This window comes from Prionailurus viverrinus, chromosome F1 (assembly GCF_022837055.1).
Source record: "Prionailurus viverrinus isolate Anna chromosome F1, UM_Priviv_1.0, whole genome shotgun sequence".
Classification (NCBI taxonomy): domain Eukaryota; kingdom Metazoa; phylum Chordata; class Mammalia; order Carnivora; family Felidae; genus Prionailurus; species Prionailurus viverrinus.
The window spans coordinates 39,034,765-39,056,884 of record NC_062577.1 but is presented as its reverse complement, the minus strand read 5'-3'; the positions used below and the strand labels follow the sequence as shown (position 1 = coordinate 39,056,884).

General features: G+C 38.4%; 1 protein-coding gene across 3 annotated transcripts in view; it reads left to right on the top strand.

Annotated features, from left to right (window-relative positions):
* KDM5B (lysine demethylase 5B) overlaps positions 1–22,120 on the top strand; it is an 81,905-nt gene that overhangs the window by 40,148 nt on the left and 19,637 nt on the right. For all 3 annotated transcript variants that reach the window (XM_047840267.1, XM_047840266.1, XM_047840265.1), the window contains exons 6-20: positions 567–663; positions 1,904–2,013; positions 3,859–4,017; positions 4,479–4,598; positions 6,343–6,501; positions 7,498–7,679; positions 8,971–9,133; positions 12,458–12,577; positions 13,981–14,175; positions 17,047–17,228; positions 17,384–17,508; positions 19,144–19,294; positions 19,452–19,566; positions 20,259–20,614; positions 21,681–21,819. In XM_047840267.1, coding sequence (XP_047696223.1) covers positions 567–663; positions 1,904–2,013; positions 3,859–4,017; positions 4,479–4,598; positions 6,343–6,501; positions 7,498–7,679; positions 8,971–9,133; positions 12,458–12,577; positions 13,981–14,175; positions 17,047–17,228; positions 17,384–17,508; positions 19,144–19,294; positions 19,452–19,566; positions 20,259–20,614; positions 21,681–21,819 — 2,373 coding nt within the window. The remainder of the gene's footprint in view (positions 1–566; positions 664–1,903; positions 2,014–3,858; positions 4,018–4,478; positions 4,599–6,342; positions 6,502–7,497; positions 7,680–8,970; positions 9,134–12,457; positions 12,578–13,980; positions 14,176–17,046; positions 17,229–17,383; positions 17,509–19,143; positions 19,295–19,451; positions 19,567–20,258; positions 20,615–21,680; positions 21,820–22,120) is intronic.

Sequence of the window (22,120 nt, the reverse complement as noted above, 5' to 3'; positions counted from 1 at the left end):
AGCAATTTAGTGATGTTAGAAGAGTAGTAGTTTGTAATAACAGTTTAATAGAAGAATTAATAGCAAATTATTATGGAAGCTGAGTTTTCTGTAAATAATGGGCAGACTTTGGAAGAAGCTAGCAGACCCTTCTAGGCTAATGAAATTAGGATATTTATATAACTGTGAGTGGTTGGGTTTAGTGATGACTGAATAAAGCATGAGGTGGGTTGATGAGAACTGGGAAGCTTCTAGGAGGAAAATTAGAGCTGTTCCCAATTCTGGTAGTGACATTTTCCCTCATTTATTCCCTGATCTTTGACTTTTCCCTATTTTTTTTTTTTTCTTTTTTTTGGCCTACCTGAGTGGAGATACTCTTGTAATCCCAAAGATTTTGGTCCATTCCTTAAATAATAGTAATTTTAAGGGTGGATCTCTCCTTTGTGGTGAGAGAGAAGCATGTTTTGAAGGTCTACTAATGTAAACAATTTATAAGATTATAGTCACCTTGAGATTTCAGTTGGATTTTAGAAAATTCCTTTTTTTTTTAAAGGAAATACTTATATATGTGACACTTTTTTTTAAAGGCCATGAATATTAAAATAGAACCAGAAGAGACAGCAGAAGCCAGAACTCATAACCTGAGACGACGAATGGGTTGTCCAACTCCAAAATGTGAAACTGGTAAGAAAGTTTATCCATGAGTAGGAAAAAAGTAAAAAGTAAATAAGTACAAATATCATTCATTTGTTAATTAAGGAAACACTGTAGCAACTATTAAATACTAATCAGTGGGTTGGGCCTTGAAATAAAATCTTAAAGTAGGTTAATGTCCCTGTTCTTGTAGTTAGTGACCAGTAGAAGTAAACATATATATATATATATATATATATATATATATATATATATATATATATTAGAAATACGATTCAGTTTCTCTACTGTCACTAATTGCTACTTTGAAATTTGGTTACATTGCATTCATTGAAAAGAAGTGATTAATGAGAAGCATAATTGCCTTTGACTGGATATCTGATAAGTTTATTTCAGGCATGGCAAGCTGATGTGCTTTCTAAATCTGAATTTTAGTTGATAATTGCTTGGCTGGCCATTGCTAGATGTTAGTCGATGAGAAGTAAGTTTAGGACTAAAAAGCTGTAAGAGAGGGCTCAAACCTTGTATAGGCAGGCACATACAAATGAAGACGTTATTCAAATTGGTTGTTCTAGTGATTGGTAAGTTATTGGAAAGGCAGCACAATGTAGTGGAAAGTAGATGATGGATTTTTAAAAATATAGGTCTGAATCTGAATCCTGGCTTAACCACTAACTAGTTGTATGACCTTCAGTATTTTTTGACTTCTTTTAGTATCTGTTTTCTTGTCCTTGAAATGGATTTGTTGCAAAGGGTTAAATAATTCATGGAAAGCATTTAGCACAGCACCTACCAGAGGATAGTTCACTAATTGATAGCTAGTGTTTTAGCCAAGATTCTCAGTCTTTGGAACCAGGAAGTTGGGGTAGTATGTATCATAGTTTATGAAGGAATAATCTATATTGTGGAAGAGAGGCTGTTGGTGAATTGTTAGTCTCTTATAGTTAAGATCACGAGGAACCCGCTTCCATCAATATATGTTATGTCTCAGTAACATGTCATTAAGAAGACCACATCTTCAGCTCCTGTCTTAAAAGCTCCCAAACTGAGCAACATCTGCAGAAGTACCCACATTTAAATGTTGTGAGAGTTTGCATTTTATCATGAAGTAATGAGTACTTAGCCCTTGAACATGGCAACACTGGGTGCTGTTGCTGCAGTGAAAAGGAGGAGCAAAATTGTGTTTGTGTCCTGTGAGTGCTTGGGGTAGGGAGAGAGCAAGGTGAGTAAAGCGTAGTACCAGAAGAGCTAACTAGACTACCTCTTACAGAGAGAGAAATGAAAAGCATCGTCAAGCAAGAACCCATTGAGAAGAAAGAGTACATTGTAGAAAGCGAGAAGGAAAAACCCAAGAGCCGATCTAAAAAAACCACCAATGCTGTGAGTTGATATGTTTAAACGCTTTTACCCCTCAGTTATCCTTTTGTGCCTTACTTAGGACTGCTGGTTTAGAGTGTGACAATTAAAAGACCTTTTCATGTCAGTTTGTAGTATCTTTCTAATTGAGAAAATACACAAATGCCTTATGAAGATAATAACACCTGGCGGCCTTGACGCCCATTTTTCTGGAGTACATTCAATTTAGAGACAAATAATGGTGAGCTAGATTATATGTGGAATGTTCATAAATTACTAGATCACCTCCAAATGAGCTGAAAGCTAGATCCAAAAATCGTGTTGATGCTTTCCAACTTTACAACAAGGAAGGAAAAGGAAGGAAGGAAAAGAAAAGGAGTGGGGGGAATAGGAATTGAGCACCAACAGGAGTTGGAGGACTAAGTAGTCATTTTCTCAAACGGAAACTTAAAAGTGAGGCTTTAGGACATTACAGAGATCTGGTTGCTTTTCTTCACTGCCCCCTTCCGAGAGGCCAGTGAGTAGCTTAAACAAGTGCTTTTTATCTTGGAATTTGAAATTATTCCAATTAAGTGTCCTATTGATGAGTACCATCTCTTCCCCCCTCCCCTCCTACCACTGGGTAAAAACAAACAAACAAACAAAAAAACCCCACAGAAAATGATCAGAACCCAGGTTTTTATTTGATACAAAAAAAGACTGAAAAAGTGAGACTCCCTTATTAGTTGAATTAGCTTTCCATATTTATTGGAAATGTATTAGTTTGCAAGGGCTGCCGTAACAAAGTATCACAGACTGAGTGGCTTAAACAACAGAATTTATTTTCTCACATTTCTGGAGGCTGGAAGTCTAAGACCAAGGCGTCTGTAGGGTGGATTTTTTCTGAGACCTCTCTACTTGGCTTGTAGATGGTCATCTTCTCCCTGTATCTTCACATGGTTTTCCTCTGTACACATCTGTGTCCATATCTCCTTTTCATCAGTACCAATCATTGGATTAGGGCCCACTCATTATGATCTCATTTTACCTTCATTAACCTCTTTAAAGACCCTGGTTCCAAATCCGGTCACGTTCTGAGGTACTGGGAGTTGGGACTTCAAGGTATGAATTTGGCAGGGGGGGGGGGGGGGGACACAATAGAGCCTGTAACAGGTAATAACTGTGTATTTTTATCACTGTGTATTTGGGGAACTTCTTAACCATGAATCCTTAAATAGAATATAAGGTAATTTATTGTGGTTAATTAAGTTAAACACTTTTCTTTCCTTTTGAACATGGAAAAATTGAATTTTTTATAAATTCTATTTTTGTTTAAGCTGACAATTTATTACCTGCTACTCTTCTAGATTATCATTCTCTAAACTACTAAAAGCTAGATATCTTAATAATGAACTTTAACTAAAAGACACAACTGAAAAAGTTTAGAGATTATACTTTAGAGTTGGGAATGCATTCAGCATTGTGAAATACCTCTTATAAAAGGTGAAGCATTTTCATTTAAAATACTTCTTATGGGGCGCCTGGATGGCTCAGTCGGTTAAGCATCCAATTCTTGATTTTGGCTCAGGTCATGGTCTCACGGTTTGTGGGATCAAGCTCTGCGTTGGGCTCTGTGTTGACAGCATGGAGCCTGCTTGGGATTCTCTCCCTTTCTCTCTCTCTGCCCCTCCCCACTTGTGTATGCATGCACACACAACGCACACAGTCTCTCAAAATAAATAAATAAAATACCTCTTATAGAGGGTGAAGCATTTGCATTTGAAGGAGGATGGAGAGACTAGATTATGCCTGACCGATTATTCTTAGAATTTCACAAAATCAAATTGTAGCTCATGTCCCATTGTTTTGTACCTATTTTTATTGCTACAGGTGGATTTGTATGTCTGCCTCTTATGTGGCAGTGGCAATGATGAAGACCGGCTTCTTTTGTGTGATGGGTGTGATGACAGTTATCACACCTTTTGCTTGATCCCACCTCTCCATGATGTTCCCAAGGGAGACTGGAGGTGTCCTAAGTGTTTGGCCCAGGTAAGAATTAATGGCAAGAGATGGCATTAGAGAATTTCCTTCAGAAAACTTTTTCTTTGCTTTTGGGTTTTAGATTTAGTAGTTGATAATAATGATGCTCAAAAAAAAAAAAAAAAAAAAAAATTGGGCTGGACCTGAATAGGAAGGAGGTCTTGACAGTGAGTTCTATAGCCATGCAAGGAGCTAAGAGGCAGAAAAAAAAATTTTAACTACACCTAAAATGTTTTTTTCCTTTAAGAAAGCATTGCATGCTCTTCTTAAAGACTGAATGACGTAAAAAAAAAATAGAAGTATGATTTTACAATCAGTAGGTAACGGTTATTTTGAAGTGTATCCATTCAGCTTTTTTTTTCTATTTTAAACAAACACTACGTAACTTATCTGTTTTTTAAATATATATAAATGAAATACAACTAATGTATAAATAAAAATATTTTTTCCCTTCTTTTTCATTTTGGCAGGAGTGTAGTAAGCCACAAGAGGCATTTGGCTTTGAACAAGCAGCCAGGGACTATACCCTCCGTACTTTTGGGGAAATGGCAGATGCGTTCAAATCTGATTATTTCAACATGCCAGTCCATGTATGTACATACATACTGCTTTGATACAGAATTTTAATAACTTTTGTAGAAAGATGTATCTGAAGACAGATTTGACTTGGTGCTTATTTTGATAGTCATTATGCACAGTGAACTTTTAATTTGTTTAGTAATATTAAAATTCTGTAATACTTTAAAATACATCCTGATTTTTCACTTGGTTTCTCTAAAGAGGGGCTTTTCCACACAAATTATACAGCATCAGTAACAGAATATTAGTAAAGGAGACCAACAGCAGTGCTTTTAGTTGAACAAATGTACTGTAAAGAAAACTTTACACGGGCGCCTGGGTGGCTCAGTCGGTTAAGCATCATACTCTTGGTTTTGGCTCAGGTCATGATCTCCCAGTTTGAGCCCTGCATTGGGCTCTGTGCTGTCAGTGCAGAGCCTGCTTGGGATTCTCTCTCTCTCTCCCTGTCCCATGCAGTCTCTCTCTCTTCCAAAATAAATACATAAACTTAAAAAAAAAAAAAGTTGTCAATATTTAGTAGGACATATTAAAAAAAAGAAGAGGAAAACTACAATGTACTGAATGACTCCTGTGTGCAGGTCAGCATGCTTGCGTATGTTGTTATGTTATCGTAAGTATTATAAATTTTAGGGTGAGTTCATTTTAAATTTTCTTTTATGCTCTTAGAAGCATAAGCATGTTTCATTCAGCATTTAATGTTCCATCAAGTGAGTACACCAGAATTAAATGGTTTTCTACCGTAATTCTGGACACTTAGGTTGTATTTTTTCTCACTTACCAACAAAGTACTGTAGCAGACACTTCACACATGTAGATTTCTTTAGCTGGATTATTTTCTTGGGATGCTTACTGAGGTCAGATGAATTTTCTCCCTTCTCTAATGGCTGTATCATTTATGGGAACCCAGCAGTATATGAGTGAATTTGTTTTTCCCTAAAAGCACTAACACTAGCTGTTAAGTTACTTAAAATGTTTGCCTATTTGATGGGCTTATAAATTCAAAATATGCTCTTTTGAATTTTCAGTTCTTTTGACACCTCATGTAGTGTATTATTTTCTGGTATGTTTGCTTCACCAGTTGGTGGTATGCATGTGACCTCTTCTATCTGTGCTTAGTTTTTCATTTTACTTAGAAGATGAGGATCTTGAGGGATCGCATTTAAGTTACCTGTCTCTAGACTCACGTGGGATTAACCACAGATCCTAGACACTCCGTCTGGTGGCTCTTTGTACTGCTGTAGAGTAATTGCTCTTTTGTTCACGTTTTGCACTCTTTTTCATCATGGCTCCCTGCACCACCACTCCCAGGCCTAGTGAAAGGAGTGTAAAGTGCACCCAGGTAATGTGTTTGGACACCTCTCACGGCTAAAGCGTCGTTCACACACAGCTGTTACTACTGTGTAATAGTCCATCAAGTTATGTATTCTATTTCCCATACAAAAAAGCATCTCCAGTTTTTGAATGTCAGAATTTTGCTTTCCTTGACTCCCTTTTAGAGTCGTAGCCAGGTTGGTGATAGAGGAACACGAATTCTTAATCAGTACTTACTCTTTAGTTAGACAGTTGCTTTCAGAAAATAATATATATGTCTGAACTGCCTGGGATCAATTGTGGAACGTTATGGATATAATTTTCCTTAGGGTGCTATCCTATGATTCCTGTCACTTAGCTAATCTCTTCAGATTGGTCATGGGTAGTTTGTGAGTGTCTGAGAAAAAATTCATTTTTTTCTCTTCCTCATTGTTTTGTTTCCAGATGGTTCCCACAGAACTGGTTGAGAAAGAATTTTGGCGACTGGTAAGCACTATTGAAGAGGATGTCACAGTAGAATATGGAGCCGATATTGCCTCAAAAGAATTTGGCAGTGGCTTCCCTGTCCGAGATGGGAAAATCAAACTTTCACCTGAAGAGGAGGTAGGCTGTAGCTGTGAGGCACTTGTATGTCAAGCAGAGACCTGCATTTAAAGCTGATAGTTCAGCATATCCTTATCTAAAGGGCATAGTACAGCATTCATGGCCTTACTGCAAAGATATGTATGGTTGGAACTTGAATTATCAATTAAAATTCTTTTCGGTTGGCTTAAAGTAATATTTATGATTACTTTCAGCACATTTTTGGTTACTAGATTTTTAATGATTTCAAGAAAAGTAGAAGGAGCCCACAGAACAATTCTAGTCCCAGCTGTTCTACTACGTTGTGATGATGTGGGGAGATGCTTAACCTCCCCTGTGCCTTCAGTCCATAACTTTGGTTTCTCCTTCTGAAGAAAATTTGAGGGATTGGGACCAGACCTATTTATCTTTTAACTTCAGTGTTTATGAGTCTAGTATTTTCCACAATAGCAAACTTTTAGGAAGATTTTTTTTTTTTTTAAAAAACCTTTTTGAAATCTAACATATACATAGATGAGTACATAACAGTGTGCACAGCTTGATGAGTTTTCACAAACTGAATACACCCATGTAACCAGCACTAGAACAAGAATAAGGACATTACCTGTTATTACCAGACCTTACCCCTGAAGTTCCCCTTTTGTCCTCCCTCTTTTCCTACCTTCCCTGTCTCAGGACAACCACTATCCTGACTTGGAGCACCATAGGTTAGCTGGCCTGTTTTTGAACTTGATATAAACAGACTGATACGATGTATTTCCTCTGTAGCCAGAACAAAGGGAGTGGGCAGATACAGAAGTGTATACTATATGAGTCCGTTTATATAAAGTTCAGAACTGAGCAGAAGTAATATATGGGCATCTAAGAAGTCAGCATAGTGGTCTCCCCTCCTTTCCTCTGATCCCAGCCGTTTTGTTTTGAAGACTGTTTTCAGTCAGCTTTCTGAAACGTGCAGACTCTAAAACGTTAGCATGATGTAGCTAAACCTTTATACCTTGTTTGCTTCTTTCTTTTTAGGAATATCTTGATAGTGGCTGGAATTTGAACAATATGCCAGTGATGGAACAGTCTGTCCTTGCTCACATTACCGCTGATATATGTGGCATGAAACTTCCTTGGTTATATGTAGGAATGTGCTTTTCTTCATTCTGTTGGCATATTGAAGACCACTGGAGCTATTCGATTAACTACCTGCACTGGTAAGAAGTTCCAGATAACCTACAAATGGTATGCGAGCTGGGCTGGAAACTTTCCTTTTCGTCTCAGATGTGTCTTAACTCTTCAACTGTGTCTGAAGAGTAACGAGCTATTTTTTTCCCCCCTCAAGTTTTCACTACTGTTGGAACAGGCATCTTAACAAGTTAAGGCAGTGGTTCTTAAGGATTCCTAGGAAGTCGATAAATCCCCTGAAATTATACACACACTATTTTTCAGGTACAACATGTTTCTGTAGAGAGGGTAGACAGATTTTAGTGAAAAATCTTTACTCATGGAAAGATTAAAAAGCACTGAGCCTTGCTCTTACTATGGAAAAATCCCATTCCATGCCAGTGGCAGCTCAGATACCCTTTGGAAGAGTAGTGAAGTCTGGGTGCTAGAGTCCAGGTCCTTGGAACTGCCAGCTTCTATTTCGTGCTGCTGGATTCTGGCGTCATTATACATAGTAGAATGGGCTTCGTCAGTGCGTGTGTGGCGTGGTGGCTGGGTGCACATATTCGGACTTTTTTTTAAACTCTAAGCAAAGCCATTTCTTCTTTCACATCTGTTTTTTTACCCCCTCCATTTCCCTTGCTTTCTAAGTACAGAAATATTTGAAGATCTGTAACTCACTTAAGTCCCCACACCAGGAATTTGAGAATGTACCACAAGAAAGAGGGAGTTGGCAAATATATGTGGAGCATCAGTTCTGCCTCCCTAGGCAATTGCTCCCAGCTGTAAAATGAAGATTATATTTACCATACCTCACAGGGATGTTACAGATTAATTGGTTGACAGTTTAAAGTGCTTTGAAGAATAAGAGCTCTTTAGAAATGCTAATTGCCTTATTAGTGTTTGATTTAACCTTGCGTGTCAGAACGGACAAGGGAAAAGGATGATGGAGAATTGCCATCCCTTGTCAATTGCTATAAGAAATTGTGGTAACCACATACCCTGTAGCTAACACGTTATCTTATATTCTTAGAAACTCTAGATATTTACACTTTCTAAAGGATCAGATAAAAATGGGAGGGAGGAGAGGGACCTGGGACAGAAAGTCTCATGTTCAAATTCTGTACATTTGAAGGGGGGGGAAATGCATTATATATGTTCAGATCACATTTCTAATGACACTCAGAACATTCCTATGTAGCATAATCTTAACAGAGCAGGGTCTGAAATATACGACTTGTGAACTATTTTGTTTGTGTTGTTGCAGACTGATTTTTTTCTAATGAAATTTCACGTTTATGTATTTCTTGAGATTGATTTATTTTTACAATCTGTTTCCAGGGGTGAGCCAAAAACCTGGTATGGAGTCCCAGGGTATGCTGCCGAGCAGCTAGAAAATGTAATGAAGAAACTAGCTCCAGAGCTCTTTGTGTCCCAGCCAGATCTTCTCCATCAGCTTGTGACCATCATGAACCCCAATACCCTGATGACTCATGAAGTGCCTGTATGTTCTGGGTCAATCCTCCTGCCACTCAGGCTTAATTTACCACTTCTCTTCCCTTACTCAGTTTTTTATGCATTGATTTGGTTATGTGTTCCATACCATAACTGCGTAGCAGAAACAGCTGTTTGGTGTAATTGGATACTATACTGCAATAAGCCAGTCAGACTAGATCCTTGGACACCATAAAAACTAATTTGTTGCAGCTAATAACTAGGTTGCCAAGCAGCCATATTTTGCAAATACTAAGTGTGATGCTTTCTTTCTTTTTTTTTTTTTTTCCAGTGTCTAATTCAAGCTTTCTAAACCATAATTTTTCTTTATAGCTTTAATCTTTCAATGCAACAAAACAAAGACCTTAATGTTATTTGTATAAATTACTGTGAAAATGTCTAGGTTCTGTTCTAATAATTAGATCTAAGCTCTAGTGTCAGAATCCTTTATATACTCTGTCCCTACCTTAAAAAAAAATTATGGAATCTATTTGAACTTAATTTTGAATGATAAACTGAAATGATCTCCATGCTTGGTAGGTCTTAGTTGTATTATACCTCCACCCCAATTAAGCTTACTTAAAGAGAAAATTTATTTCAAGCTCTTGAGCTTAGATTTCAGGATTCCTCCTCTAGAAAGGTGCTGTTGTTGGTGATACCACCTCTGAGGTTGGTGTACAAAGTGACACTTACTTGTATATGGTTTCCTGTTGGAGAATGCTCTGAAGATATTTAGGGAGGCCAGAGTGAAACGTGTGAAGTTGAGGGGTCCATCTCAGTTAGCTAAGTCGAATGTAGATGGTACGGTTACTGCGCTAAAGTGCATTCCTGATGTTGCTGTGACCTAAATTTCATGCTTTGGGGGCCACAGGCTAGTAAGTGGGGACAGATGGAAAGGATTTTTCTTTGAGGGATCATAAATTATTCATGGAGACTAGCTTAGAAAATAATGACCAATAACTACCAAAATGCCACCATCTCCTTGTGTTGGTATTTTTCACATTGATTTTTCCCCCTCATATTGACTGATCTTTCTGACTTGTTATAAGTAACTTGCCCTAAATGAGATGTCTGGCCATGATTCTCAGTGATTTAGTTGAGGAACCCATGGGGCTTGATTCTGGACCCGCAGAGATGGATGAGTGAGCCTGTGCATTTGAGACTCAGAATTTAAGGGTTAAAGACAGATACTCTTTACACAGATAATGGAACGGTGGTGTGCTTTAACAGTGCTGTCAACTATGAGGCTGATGCACTAACTCTAGGGAGAATTAGAAAGGACTTGTAATGATCATTTGAACTAAGACTTGAAGCTCTGATAAAGAATATTTTTGGCAGATTTGGGGGTAGAGGGGAGGAACTATTCCCTGTAGAAGGGATTGTGCCCATGTGGTGGGTAGTGGTCTTCAAACTTCTGCCTATATCTGAACCCCGAATGGCTGAACGTCACCCCCAGAGCTTCTGGTTCTGTTAGTCTGGGTGGTGCTCGAGAATTTGCATTTCCGAGTTCCCAGTTGGTGTTAATACTCTTAGTCCAGGAACTACATTTTGGACAAGATGGAGAGAGAGATGTTGAAAAGATACTTAATTTTATTATTTTATGGGAGTAAGTTCAGCCTGAGGATCTGTGTGCCTAGAGCACTATAGGTTTTTTTAATTAAGAACAAATTTTCTTTTTTTTTTTTTTTTATTAAAAAAAAATTTTTTTTTTCAACATTTATTTATTTTTGGGACAGAGAGAGACAGAGCATAAACGGGGGAGGGGCAGAGAGAGAGGGAGACACAGAATCAGAAACAGGCTCCAGGCTCTGAGCCATCAGCCCAGAGCCTGACGCGGGGCTCGAACTCACGGACCGCGAGATCGTGACCTGGCTGAAGTCGGACGCTTAACCGACTGCGCCACCCAGGCGCCCCAAGAACAAATTTTCAAAAAATGTTTATTTTTGAGAGAGACACTGTGGGCAGGGGAGGGGCAGAGAGAAGAGGGGGACAGAGTATCAGAAGCAGGCTCTGCACTGATAGCAGTGAGCCCACTGTGGGGCTTGAACTCATAAACCGTGAAATAGAGACTTGAGCTGAAATCGGAAACTCAACTGACTGAGCCACCCAGGCACCTCTGCTTCAGGCTCTGAGCTGTCAGCACAGAGCCCGATGTGGGGCTCAAACCCACAAGCCGTGAGATCATGACCTGAGCCAAAGTTGAATGCTTAACCATCTGAGCCACCCAGGTGCCCCTTCGTTGTCTTTTTGATACTAGCCATTCTAAGAGGTGTAAAATCTCTCATTGTGGTTTTGATTTGCATTTTCCTGATGATTAGTGATGCTGGGCATCTTTTCACCTATCTGCTGGCCATCTCTGTATCTTCTTTGGCAAAATGTCTACTCATGTCTACGTTTCAATTGGATTATTATTATTATTATTATTATTATTATATTTTTTGGTGTTGAGTTGTTGGATACTAATCCCTTAATGGATAGATAATTTGCAAATATCTTCTACCATTCAGTGGGTTGCCCTTTCATTTTTACTGATGGTTTCCTTTGCTGTGCAAAAGCTCTTTAATTTGTCGTAGTCCCAGTAGTTTATTTTTGCTTATTTCCCTTGCCTGAGGAGAACCTATCCAGAAAAATGTTGCTAAGGCTGATGTCCAAGAGACTGCTGCCTTAATACACGTTTCTTTTGTTTTTTTTTTAAGTTTTTTATTTTGAGAGAGAGGGAGAAAATATGAGTCAGGGAGGGGTAGACAGAGAGGGAGAGAGAGAGAATCCCAAGCATGCTCTCCATTGTCAGCACAGAGCCTGACACGGAGCTTGAACCCACAAACTGGTGAGATTGTGACCTGAGCAGAAGTCAGATGCTTAACCGACTGAGCTACCCAGGCTCCCCAATGCAGGGTTTTGTTTTGTTTTTTTCTTCTTTGAGTGGGTGGTGAGAAAAGGGGAATTGTTGGGAGGGAGGTAAGTTTGAGGCCTAAATCAAGATCGCTGTATGGGATGACTGGTGGTAGGAGATCATATTTTGGTATAATAAAATTAGAATATTCTTAACTGTAGCTATATTTAGAAAGATGTGTCCTAATCCTGGATGTAACCAAATTTTTGTAGTAAAAGCCGTGTGTTCTATTCAGATATTAATAATCAGCCTGCTAGTCTGGGGTACTATTCCATCTTGTGACAGAAACGAGTATCTCTGTGATTCTTCTACCGTAGTTCTTTTTTTATGGTTCACTTTTAGTTAGCAGAAAGCTTCCCTTTCTGGAGATTTATCTGATAGTCTGTGCCCAGTTTGTCTTTCACGGATGTCACTAAAAATCTCCAATTTCTGTCTCTATAGGTTTACCGAACTAATCAGTGTGCTGGGGAGTTTGTGATTACGTTTCCAAGAGCCTACCACAGTGGTTTTAATCAAGGTTTTAATTTTGCTGAGGCTGTTAACTTCTGCACTGTTGATTGGGTATGTAATTACGACTTAGTGAGCCCTTTCAAATGTATTGTTTTCCTACAGAAATGGTATATAATACTTTAAAAGCTTTCATGTGTATGGTTGCTTAAACCTGTTGCTGCTCAAATGGCTGGTTTACAAATTGTTTACCATCCATAGTGAGATAGAGTACTTGGCACCACATTGTAAAGCAAGCCTGTACTAAGTAAGCGCACTACTGGGTTCAGCTGATAATGTTTTTCTTCTGTAAAAGTGAGACTTGATGAATAAATGAGTCTGTTGATTTACATTTTCGGTGAAATTCAGGATTTCATTGCAAACTCATAACAAACAGTTCAGTCTTAAGACTATATAGCAGTAGCTTAAATTATCTACAGGACAGCAGTTTTCAATGATGTATTTGGTTTTGGTTGTAGATTTTTTTTTTTTTTAATATTTATTTATTTTTGAGAGAGAGACAGAGACAGAGCATGAGCAGGGGAGGGGCAGAGATAGAGAGGGAGACACAGAATCCGAAGCAGAATCCGAATCTGTCAGCCCAGAGCCTGACACAGGGCTCAAACCCATGAACTGCAAGATCATGACCTGCGCCGACATAGGATGCTTAACTGACTGAGCCACCCAGGCGCCCCTAGATTTTTTTTTTTTTTAATGTTTGTTTATTTGGAGAGAGAGAGTGCGAGCAGGTGAGAGGGAGAGAGAGAATCTCAAGCAGGCTCAGGCTCTGTGCTGTCAGCACAGAGCCTACGTGGGGCTTAATCCCATGAACCACAAGGTCATGACCTGAACCAAACCCAGGTGCCTTGTAAAGTAGACTTTTTGTATTAGTAATATTACTTTTCATTTACATAAAAAGATCTAGTTTAAGTGTGTGATGTTAAATCTAACGAATTATAACCTTGTTTCAGGGCTTTCCTGTGTAATAGTACCACCTGTATCTAAAATTATTTTCTGTTCTACTTTGGAGCATTAATATTCCCTGGAGTAGGTTAACACACACTGGTTCAGCATAGTTGTTTCAGGAAATGTGTAAATTCACATGTCCAGTTAGAGTTTACATTGTTATAGACAATAATACATTGTTAATACTTTTTTTTTTTTTTTTTAAGTTTATTTATACCCAGCGTGGGGCTTGAACTCATGACAACTGAGATCAGGAGTTGCATGCTTTTCTGACTGAGCCAGCCAGTCACCCAAGTCCATTGTTTTTTTTTAACTGCCTAATATGCCAGATCTTTTGAGACGCAAAGATTAAAAAAAAAAGGCCCAAGGCTTCTTAGAGTCTGGTTTTAGGGTTGATATTTGTATTATGACCCAGAATATCATATTTAGTAATTTGATAATGGTCAAAAGTCTTTGGAAATAGGAAGGAGAAAGGTGAATGAATGTCATGTATTCTCTGTCTTTTGACCCAGCTGCCATTAGGCCGACAGTGTGTGGAGCATTATCGTTTGCTTCACCGCTATTGTGTATTTTCCCACGATGAGATGATTTGCAAGATGGCTTCCAAGGCTGATGTACTAGATGTCGTAGTGGCTTCAACTGTTCAGAAAGACATGGCCATTATGATTGAGGATGAGAAAGCTTTAAGAGAAACTGTCCGTAAATTGGTAAGGTTCTGGAATCCTTCTAATTGCATATCTCAGGGCATTACTTAGTAAAATTCTTACACATATTAGTACCATTTTAAGAAGTCTTTTCTTAGTCTAATTTCCTTTAAGACCATTCTGATAGATGTGTATTAGTATCTCTTTGTGGTTTTAATTTCTGCTTCTCTAATGGCTACTGATTTATTGAACATCTTATCATGTGTGTACTTATTTAGTACTTGTATATGTATCTCTTTGATAAGTGTCTGTTCAAATGTTTTGTCCCAGCCCCCTTTTTATTGGATTGTTGTGAGACTTCTGTGTATTCTGGATGCCAATCCTTTGTCAGATGGGTGCTCTACACATATTTTCTTCTAGTCAGTGGCTTGTCTTTTCATTTTTTTTTTTTTTTTAACGTTTATTTATTTTTGAGACAGAGAGAGACAGAGCGTGAACAGGGGAGGGGCAGAGAGAGAGGGAGACACAGAATCTGAAACAGGCTCCAGGCTCTGAGCTGTCAGCACAGAGCCTGACGCGGGGCTCGAACTCACAGACCGTGAGATCATGACCTGAGCCGAAGTCAGACGCTTAACCGACTGAGCCACCCAGGCGCCCCTCTTTTCATTCTTAAAGCAGTGTCTTTGTAAAAGCAGAAGTTTATTTTGATGAAGTTCAATTAAGCAGTTGTTTCTTTTTTGCATCTCTTTTGTGTCCTTAAGAAATCGTATCTAACCCAAAGTCACAAAGACTTTCTCCTGTATAGTCAGTCACCTAGAATTTTTAGTGTTAGGTTTTACATATGAATCTTCAACTCATCTCAAGTAATTTTTATTTATGGTGTAAGGTGTGGTGTGGGTTGGGATGACTCTTTTCTTCATATGGGTGTCTCGTTGCTTTAGCACCAGGTCTTGAGAAGACTGTTCTTTTTCTGTGGAAATGCCCAGGCACCTTTGTGTTGAAATTCGACTCACCTATATGGGTCTATTTCTACATTCTGTTGTATTCTCTTAATTTATGCATTTATCTGTTGCTGTTACCCTATGCTGTTGATTACTGTAACTTTGTAATAAATCTTGAAATGCGGTAGTGTGAGTCGTACAACTTTGTTCATTTTAAAAATTGGTTTGGCTATCTTAGTTCCTTTGCTTTACATATAAATTTGAGAATCAGCTTTTTGATTTCTACCAAAAAACCTGTTAGGCTTTCATTGGAACTCCATTAAGTCCATGAATATAGTTGGGAGAATTGATATTTTAACAATGTTGACTCTTCCATCCAGTTCATGGACATAGTATATCCACCATTTATTTAAGTCATCTTGATTTCATTCATTCAGTATTTTGTAGATTGCAGCATACAGATCTTATACATAGTTTCTTGGGTTTATAATTATATACTTTATGTTTTTTGGTACTGTTATAAATGATACTTTAAAACAATTTTTATTTCAAATGGTTTATGGCTTATATTTATAAATATAATTGACTTATGTATATTGACTACTTTTATACTGCAACCTTGCTAATAAACTCAATTGTTTATTAGCTTTTGTTAGACTGTTGGGGACAGTGGTATCTGCAAATAAATAGTCACATTCTTTTTTTTTTTTTTTTTTTTAATGTGCTGTTTTAGATAGAATCCTTGAATTTTGACTCCCTGAAGCCTGTACAGATCAACAACAGCTTACTCACCTTCCCCTGATATTTTACAGTTAGGGAAAACAATGCCCAGAGGGTTTAAGTGCCTTTACCAAGGTCTTATATCAATAATGGTAACTCATTTTTGAAACTTTGAGAACTTAAAATTTTTTTCTAGATGTGGAAATTTACAAGCTAAAATTGGGCAAACTGTATATGGGTCATTCTCAAGGAAAATCTGTAAAGTTGGTCCTTAATCTCATTTTAAGTAAAAGTGCAACCATTTTTATTTCCAAGTCCTTTTTAATGATCAGTTCCAGTTTAAAACCAAAATTCATTCATTAGTGGTTTCCTTACTCTCCTCTGTCGTTGTTGGCCCTTGTAATCAGAAAGTAAAATGGTCAAAAGGTTAAAATACAGAGTAACAGTAAAACAAAGGAGCTTGGTGTCTCATAAATTGACTTAATCAGCTCTGGCACTTTCATGGTTGGATTTGGATTCCCTTTTAGATAAGGAGAAAAGGTGGTAAACGCTTGATCTTTGAGTGGCAAAAGTATATCCTAGAGGGCTCTCTAGGTGTCAGGTGGTACAAACTGCAGTTGAAATTTACTGGTTCAGTATCTTATTTTTCTTGATACTATTTCAATTAGGAAATACTTTATTATGACTGTAGTCTTTATGTTTTTCTAACATTTTGGATAAATAATAATCCCTTTAGATAACTTTTTCATGTGAGAGCTGATCTACCACTAAGCATCTTCCCATCAATAATCCCTTCATGACAGTCTTTTCCTCTTCCTTCCTTTTTATTTACTCTTGTTCTTTTTATTACTCTGAATTCCTGTATAATATTTCCTCTGAGGTAGAAAGTATATACATTTCTTTTGCTTTTACCGTCTATATCCAGATTATGGACAGAGCCAATTTGTAGTAGAATAAACAGCTAATGTCAGTAGTTCACAATCCTATTGATAACTGTTTTCATACATACTCCGATCACAATGACCAAACATAAGGGCCTACCTTGTCCAAAAAGAGGTTCTCTCTAAACAAATGAGGTAGTTTACCTTGCCCATAGTAGCTAGGTTGTTGTTACTTTGTATTCCAGACATTTTTAATCATGCATTCCTATTTTCGTAAGGCCCTCCCACCCACTTTTTTTTTTTTTTTTTTTAACTCAGCTGTTATGTAGTTTTCTTGGGGGCCGGTGGATTATATTATCCTTTGGAGGTCTCTAAAGTACACTTTATTTTAGGGAGTAATTGATTCAGAAAGAATGGATTTTGAGCTGTTGCCAGATGATGAGCGTCAGTGTATAAAATGCAAAACGACATGCTTCATGTCTGCCATCTCCTGTTCTTGTAAACCTGGCCTGCTTGTTTGCCTGCATCATGTGAAAGAATTGTGTTCCTGTCCCCCTTATAAATATAAACTGAGGTGAGTAGGAAAAATGATCTTTTCTTTGGAAAACCCTAAATCCTTAATAAAAGCTCTGTGGCATTCCTGTTCCAGGGCTGAAGTACTGCGTGTAAAATATGTGATTTTCTCCAAGCCCAGACATCTCAAAACTATGTCTGCTCCTCTGTTTCTAGGTATAGATACACTCTGGATGATCTCTACCCCATGATGAATGCATTGAAGCTTCGAGCAGAATCTTACAACGAATGGGCCCTGAATGTGAATGAAGCTTTGGAGGCAAAGATTAACAAAAAGAAAAGTATGTGATATTCTTGGTGATTGGCAGATTGGGACTGATTGTAATGTAGCCAACATAGTTACCAATGAACAGGTTACTTGAAACGACCTGATGCTGGTTTACGGAGTGTTAGCAGAGAAAGTTATAAAGCCACTAGTGGATGAGGCAGATGCCCTTTACATCACAGGAAAATCTTGATACATGAATTGTACAAGATCATATATTTAACAAAGATCATAGTATCCGGAAACAGAATAACTTTTACACTTCTTGTCTCAGTACAAAAATGTTTCACATTTTATATGGAACCTTAGAAAAACATTTTTTAAAAAAAACTAGATCTCAGGACACCTGGGTAGCTTAGTTAAGTGTCCAAGTGTTGATTTCAGCTCAGGTCATGATCTCATGGTTTGTGACTCACAAACAGGGCTTATGTTGGGCCGTGTGCTGACAGCAGAGAGTCTGCTTATGATTCTCTTTGCCCCTTCTCTGGTCACTCGTGTGCGCCCGCTCTCTCAAAATAAATAAATAAACATTAAAAAAATTAAAACTAGATCTCAAGACAGAGGTAGCATGTTATTAAATTATGGGTCTCTGGTTTATCATTGCCCCCACCTCTCTTCTCTTTTAAGTAGGCTCTGCACCCAGGGTGGAGCCCATCGTAGGGCTTTTGAACTCAGAACCCTGAGATTAAGAGTCAGATGCTGAACCAACTGAGCCATCTAGGCACCCCTCTGGTTTGTCACATTTTAGTGCTAATCAAAGTCAAAGTTTCTGTCTCTTGTTACTACCTGGAAAGTCACTACTTCCTTTCCCATCTCTTTCTTTTCTTTTCTTTTCTTTTCTTTTTTTAAGTTCATTTATTTTGAGAGAGACAGAGACAGCATGATCAGGGGAGGGGCACAGAGAGAGGGAGACAGAAGATCCCAAGCAGGCTCTGTGCTGCCAGCAGAGAACCCGACACGGGGCTCCAACTCACGGAACTGTGAGATCATGACCTGAGTGGAAACCAAGAGTCGGACGCTTAACCGACTGAGCCACCCAGGCACACCCCCTCCCCGCCATCTCTTTCAGTGTTTTCACTTTCTTTCCTTTCTGTAGTCCCAACAGGTAAATCTGCCCTTCTTTTACTTAGGGGAAGGTCTCAGTATCACTCTCTCTGAGCACACTGCATACTTGCCAAGTGCAGGAGACAGGAGTGGTCTGTGTAACAATAAGAATCTGCTTTTGCTCTGTTTTGACAAATCTGTTGTTTTCCATATCTTAAACATTTCAGGTCTAGACATTTCCATATTGAAGAGCAACTCTAGGCACTTATGAAAACACTCCAAAGTGTTCTAACACTGGCTGGCACCAGTGTTAAAGGGGGCACTTGGCTGGCTCTTTTGGAAGGGCATGTGACTCTTGATCTCTAGGTCATGAGCTTGAGCCTCACATTGGGCATAGAGATTACTTAAAAATAAAGGAGACTTAAAAAATAAATAAAAACACTCTACCTTCAGCCAAAAAATAAAAATGAGATGGACAAATCTGTTAATATCTTAAAACACCACAAGTATTTTAGATAACTGATAAAAGCAAACCCTTCCTCTGTGTTTCATACCACTCGTATAAACATACTAATTACAGAAAAGATGACCTTTTGTTTATTATTAGGCCTTGTGAGCTTTAAGGCTTTAATTGAGGAATCGGAAATGAAGAAATTCCCAGACAATGATCTTTTGCGCCACCTTCGCTTAGTCACACAGGACGCGGAGAAGTGTGCTTCTGTTGCTCAGCAGCTGCTTAATGGCAAAAGGCAAACTAGGTATGTACTTCTGTTTGAGGTTGCACTCTTAAGTGGCTCTACTTGGCAACCTGTTGTGAATTGGTTTTTCCTTCTGTCCTGTATTCCTGTGACACTGAATAGGGGAATGGTGAATATATTATATCCTCATGGCTTCCTCGGGCCTTTGCCTTTACAGATACCGATCTGGTGGAGGAAAATCCCAGAATCAATTGACAGTGAATGAACTCAGACAGTTTGTGACACAACTGTATGCTCTTCCATGTGTCCTCAGTCAAACGCCTTTGCTAAAGGTAACTATAGAGGGATCTGTGGGAAAGTACTTTGGTAGTCCTATACGGTGAAACCTTGGTTTGCGAGCATAATTCGTTCCAGAAACATGCTTGTGATCCAACACGCTTATATATCAAAGAGCTTTTCAAAAACCGTTGGCTCAGTTGTGATCATGTGACATTTGGTGTCATGTACTACCTGTGTTATAAGACCTTGCTCGTTTATGAAGTTAAAATTTATTAGAAATGTTTGCTCGTCTTGCGGAACACTCGCAGAGCAAGTTATTAGCAATCCAAGGTTTCGCTGTATTTTGTAAATAAATTCAGATGACATGCTTAAGTCATCTTGGGTGGTTAGTTTGTACATTTCTTTGCAGATGTTTGTAATAACCTACTTGAGTGTTTTGTGTGTGTGTGTGTGTGTGTGTGTGTGTGTATAAAGAGATTATAACAGGTCTACAAAGGAGAAATAAAGTTGGAAATTTTTATCTTGAAAGTGACCACCTGCTACTCCTCACAGTTGGTAAAAGGTCTGTGATAGTCACTAGTTTTAGCTGTCAGTTGGCTTATGTGTTACGTCATTTATCCATGTTATTGATAAAATCGCATGAGATGGAAGGAGCATCGCATTGAATATGTATTAAAGATTCTAAGTATGAAAGAAGCCAGTTACTGAAATTACTATTTTTATACAACAACCTGTGTTTTTTTAGGATCTCTTGAATCGTGTAGAAGATTTCCAACAGCATAGCCAGAAATTGCTTTCTGAGGAGATGCCCAGTGCTGCTGAGCTGCAAGACTTACTAGATGTCAGCTTTGAATTTGATGTTGAACTTCCACAGCTTGCTGAGATGCGTGTCCGTCTGGAGCAGGCCCGCTGGCTAGAAGAGGTGCAACAAGCTTGCCTAGACCCCAGCTCCCTTACACTAGATGATATGAGACGTCTCATAGACCTAGGGGTGGGTCTAGCCCCATATTCAGCAGTGGAGAAAGCAATGGCCCGGCTTCAGGAGCTGCTTACGGTGTCAGAGCACTGGGATGACAAAGCCAAGAGTCTTCTCAAGGCCAGGTGAAAAAGCAAACTCACCTCTCTCTTGGGGAGGGTTGGGTAATAATATCCATGTTAGAGCAATAGAGCACAGTCGTTGGCATGTGACAGGTGTTCAGAAGCTACAGTTGTGCGTGTAGAATACACGTAGAAAAGAAAATAGTGGAGATATTTGGGGCTGCTTTGGAACTCGGGTAAAAGAATACTAGTTTCTTCTTTACTGATTGTGAAGTGAATGATTCATATGGACTTGCCTTTTATAGAGTTGTTTTAATGAAATTTTTTTTGGAAGCCGATGAAACCATCTTTGAGAGAATAAAAGTTTTACAATTAAGTGGAAAACTATTTAAATCTGCAGTTAATAAGAACGCAAGGAGTTTTTTGAAATGTCTGAGAGTTAATATGCACTGTTCTGTAAAATGAAGATAGTGCCAGTAATTGCCAACAGGAGTGGGAATGTACATTTGTGCTGTTGCTTAGTAATTCAGGACACCTTATCTGTGTTTGAGAGATTTGATTGGACTCAGGCAAATCATCTGAGTGGAGAAAGATCAGCCCCTCCCTAATTCTGCTTTCTGTCTGATACATCTTCGTTGGTCCAATTGACAGTGTTAAAATATTCATGGTTGTAGACATTCTTTTGTAACCCTAAAATAGTGGTCGTTGAGCAGAGAGCACAACGTTTTTTGATGCTGTGCTTTTGGAGTGTTGATGATACCCTAGAGAATTAAAATTTTCCTAACAAAATTACATGAGTCTTGACAGTATATGTAGTAAAACATAGTAAATTATCACTGTTACCATCTGCAAATGAAAAGTCCGTGGTTATACCAGCATAAAATCAAGAATAAGTAGAACTTAAATGCTTTACCGAGTCATTTCCTTTATCTTAGGATGCTCTTAAGTTTTATGCAGACATTTGAAACTTTTGTTAAGTTGTGATATCTAGTAGCTGTTGACATTTGAAAAAATGTATTTGCTATACTGAATTTCCTTTGAAATGGTTTTTCTAGTTTCTTTAGGAAACCTTAAGAAAAATGAACCACCATATAACATGTTAAGTAGTTCTTATATTTCATTTTTGTAGACCTCGGCATTCATTGACTAGCCTTGCTACGGCAGTTAAGGAGATTGAGGAGATCCCCGCTTATCTGCCAAATGGTGCGGCTCTGAAAGACTCAGTGCAGAGAGCCAGGGACTGGCTTCAGGATGTAGAGGCCCTGCAGGTTGGTTTAAGAAAAAAATGTCTTGGGTGTGTAAGTGCATCTAAGAAGAACAGTAACTGAAAAATTGTAAAGGGTACTATGTTGGATCTCACCACACAGATTCAGTGTTTTTGGTTGGCCAAATTAATAATTATAGTCAAACTTTTTTAAGCTTATTTATTTATTTTGGGAAAGAGAGTGAGAGAATTCCAAACAGGTTGTGCACCACCATTGCAGAGCCCAGGGCAGGGCTCGATCTCACAAACTGTGAGATCATGACCTGAGCTGAAGTTGGACACTTAACTGACTAAGCCACCCAGGC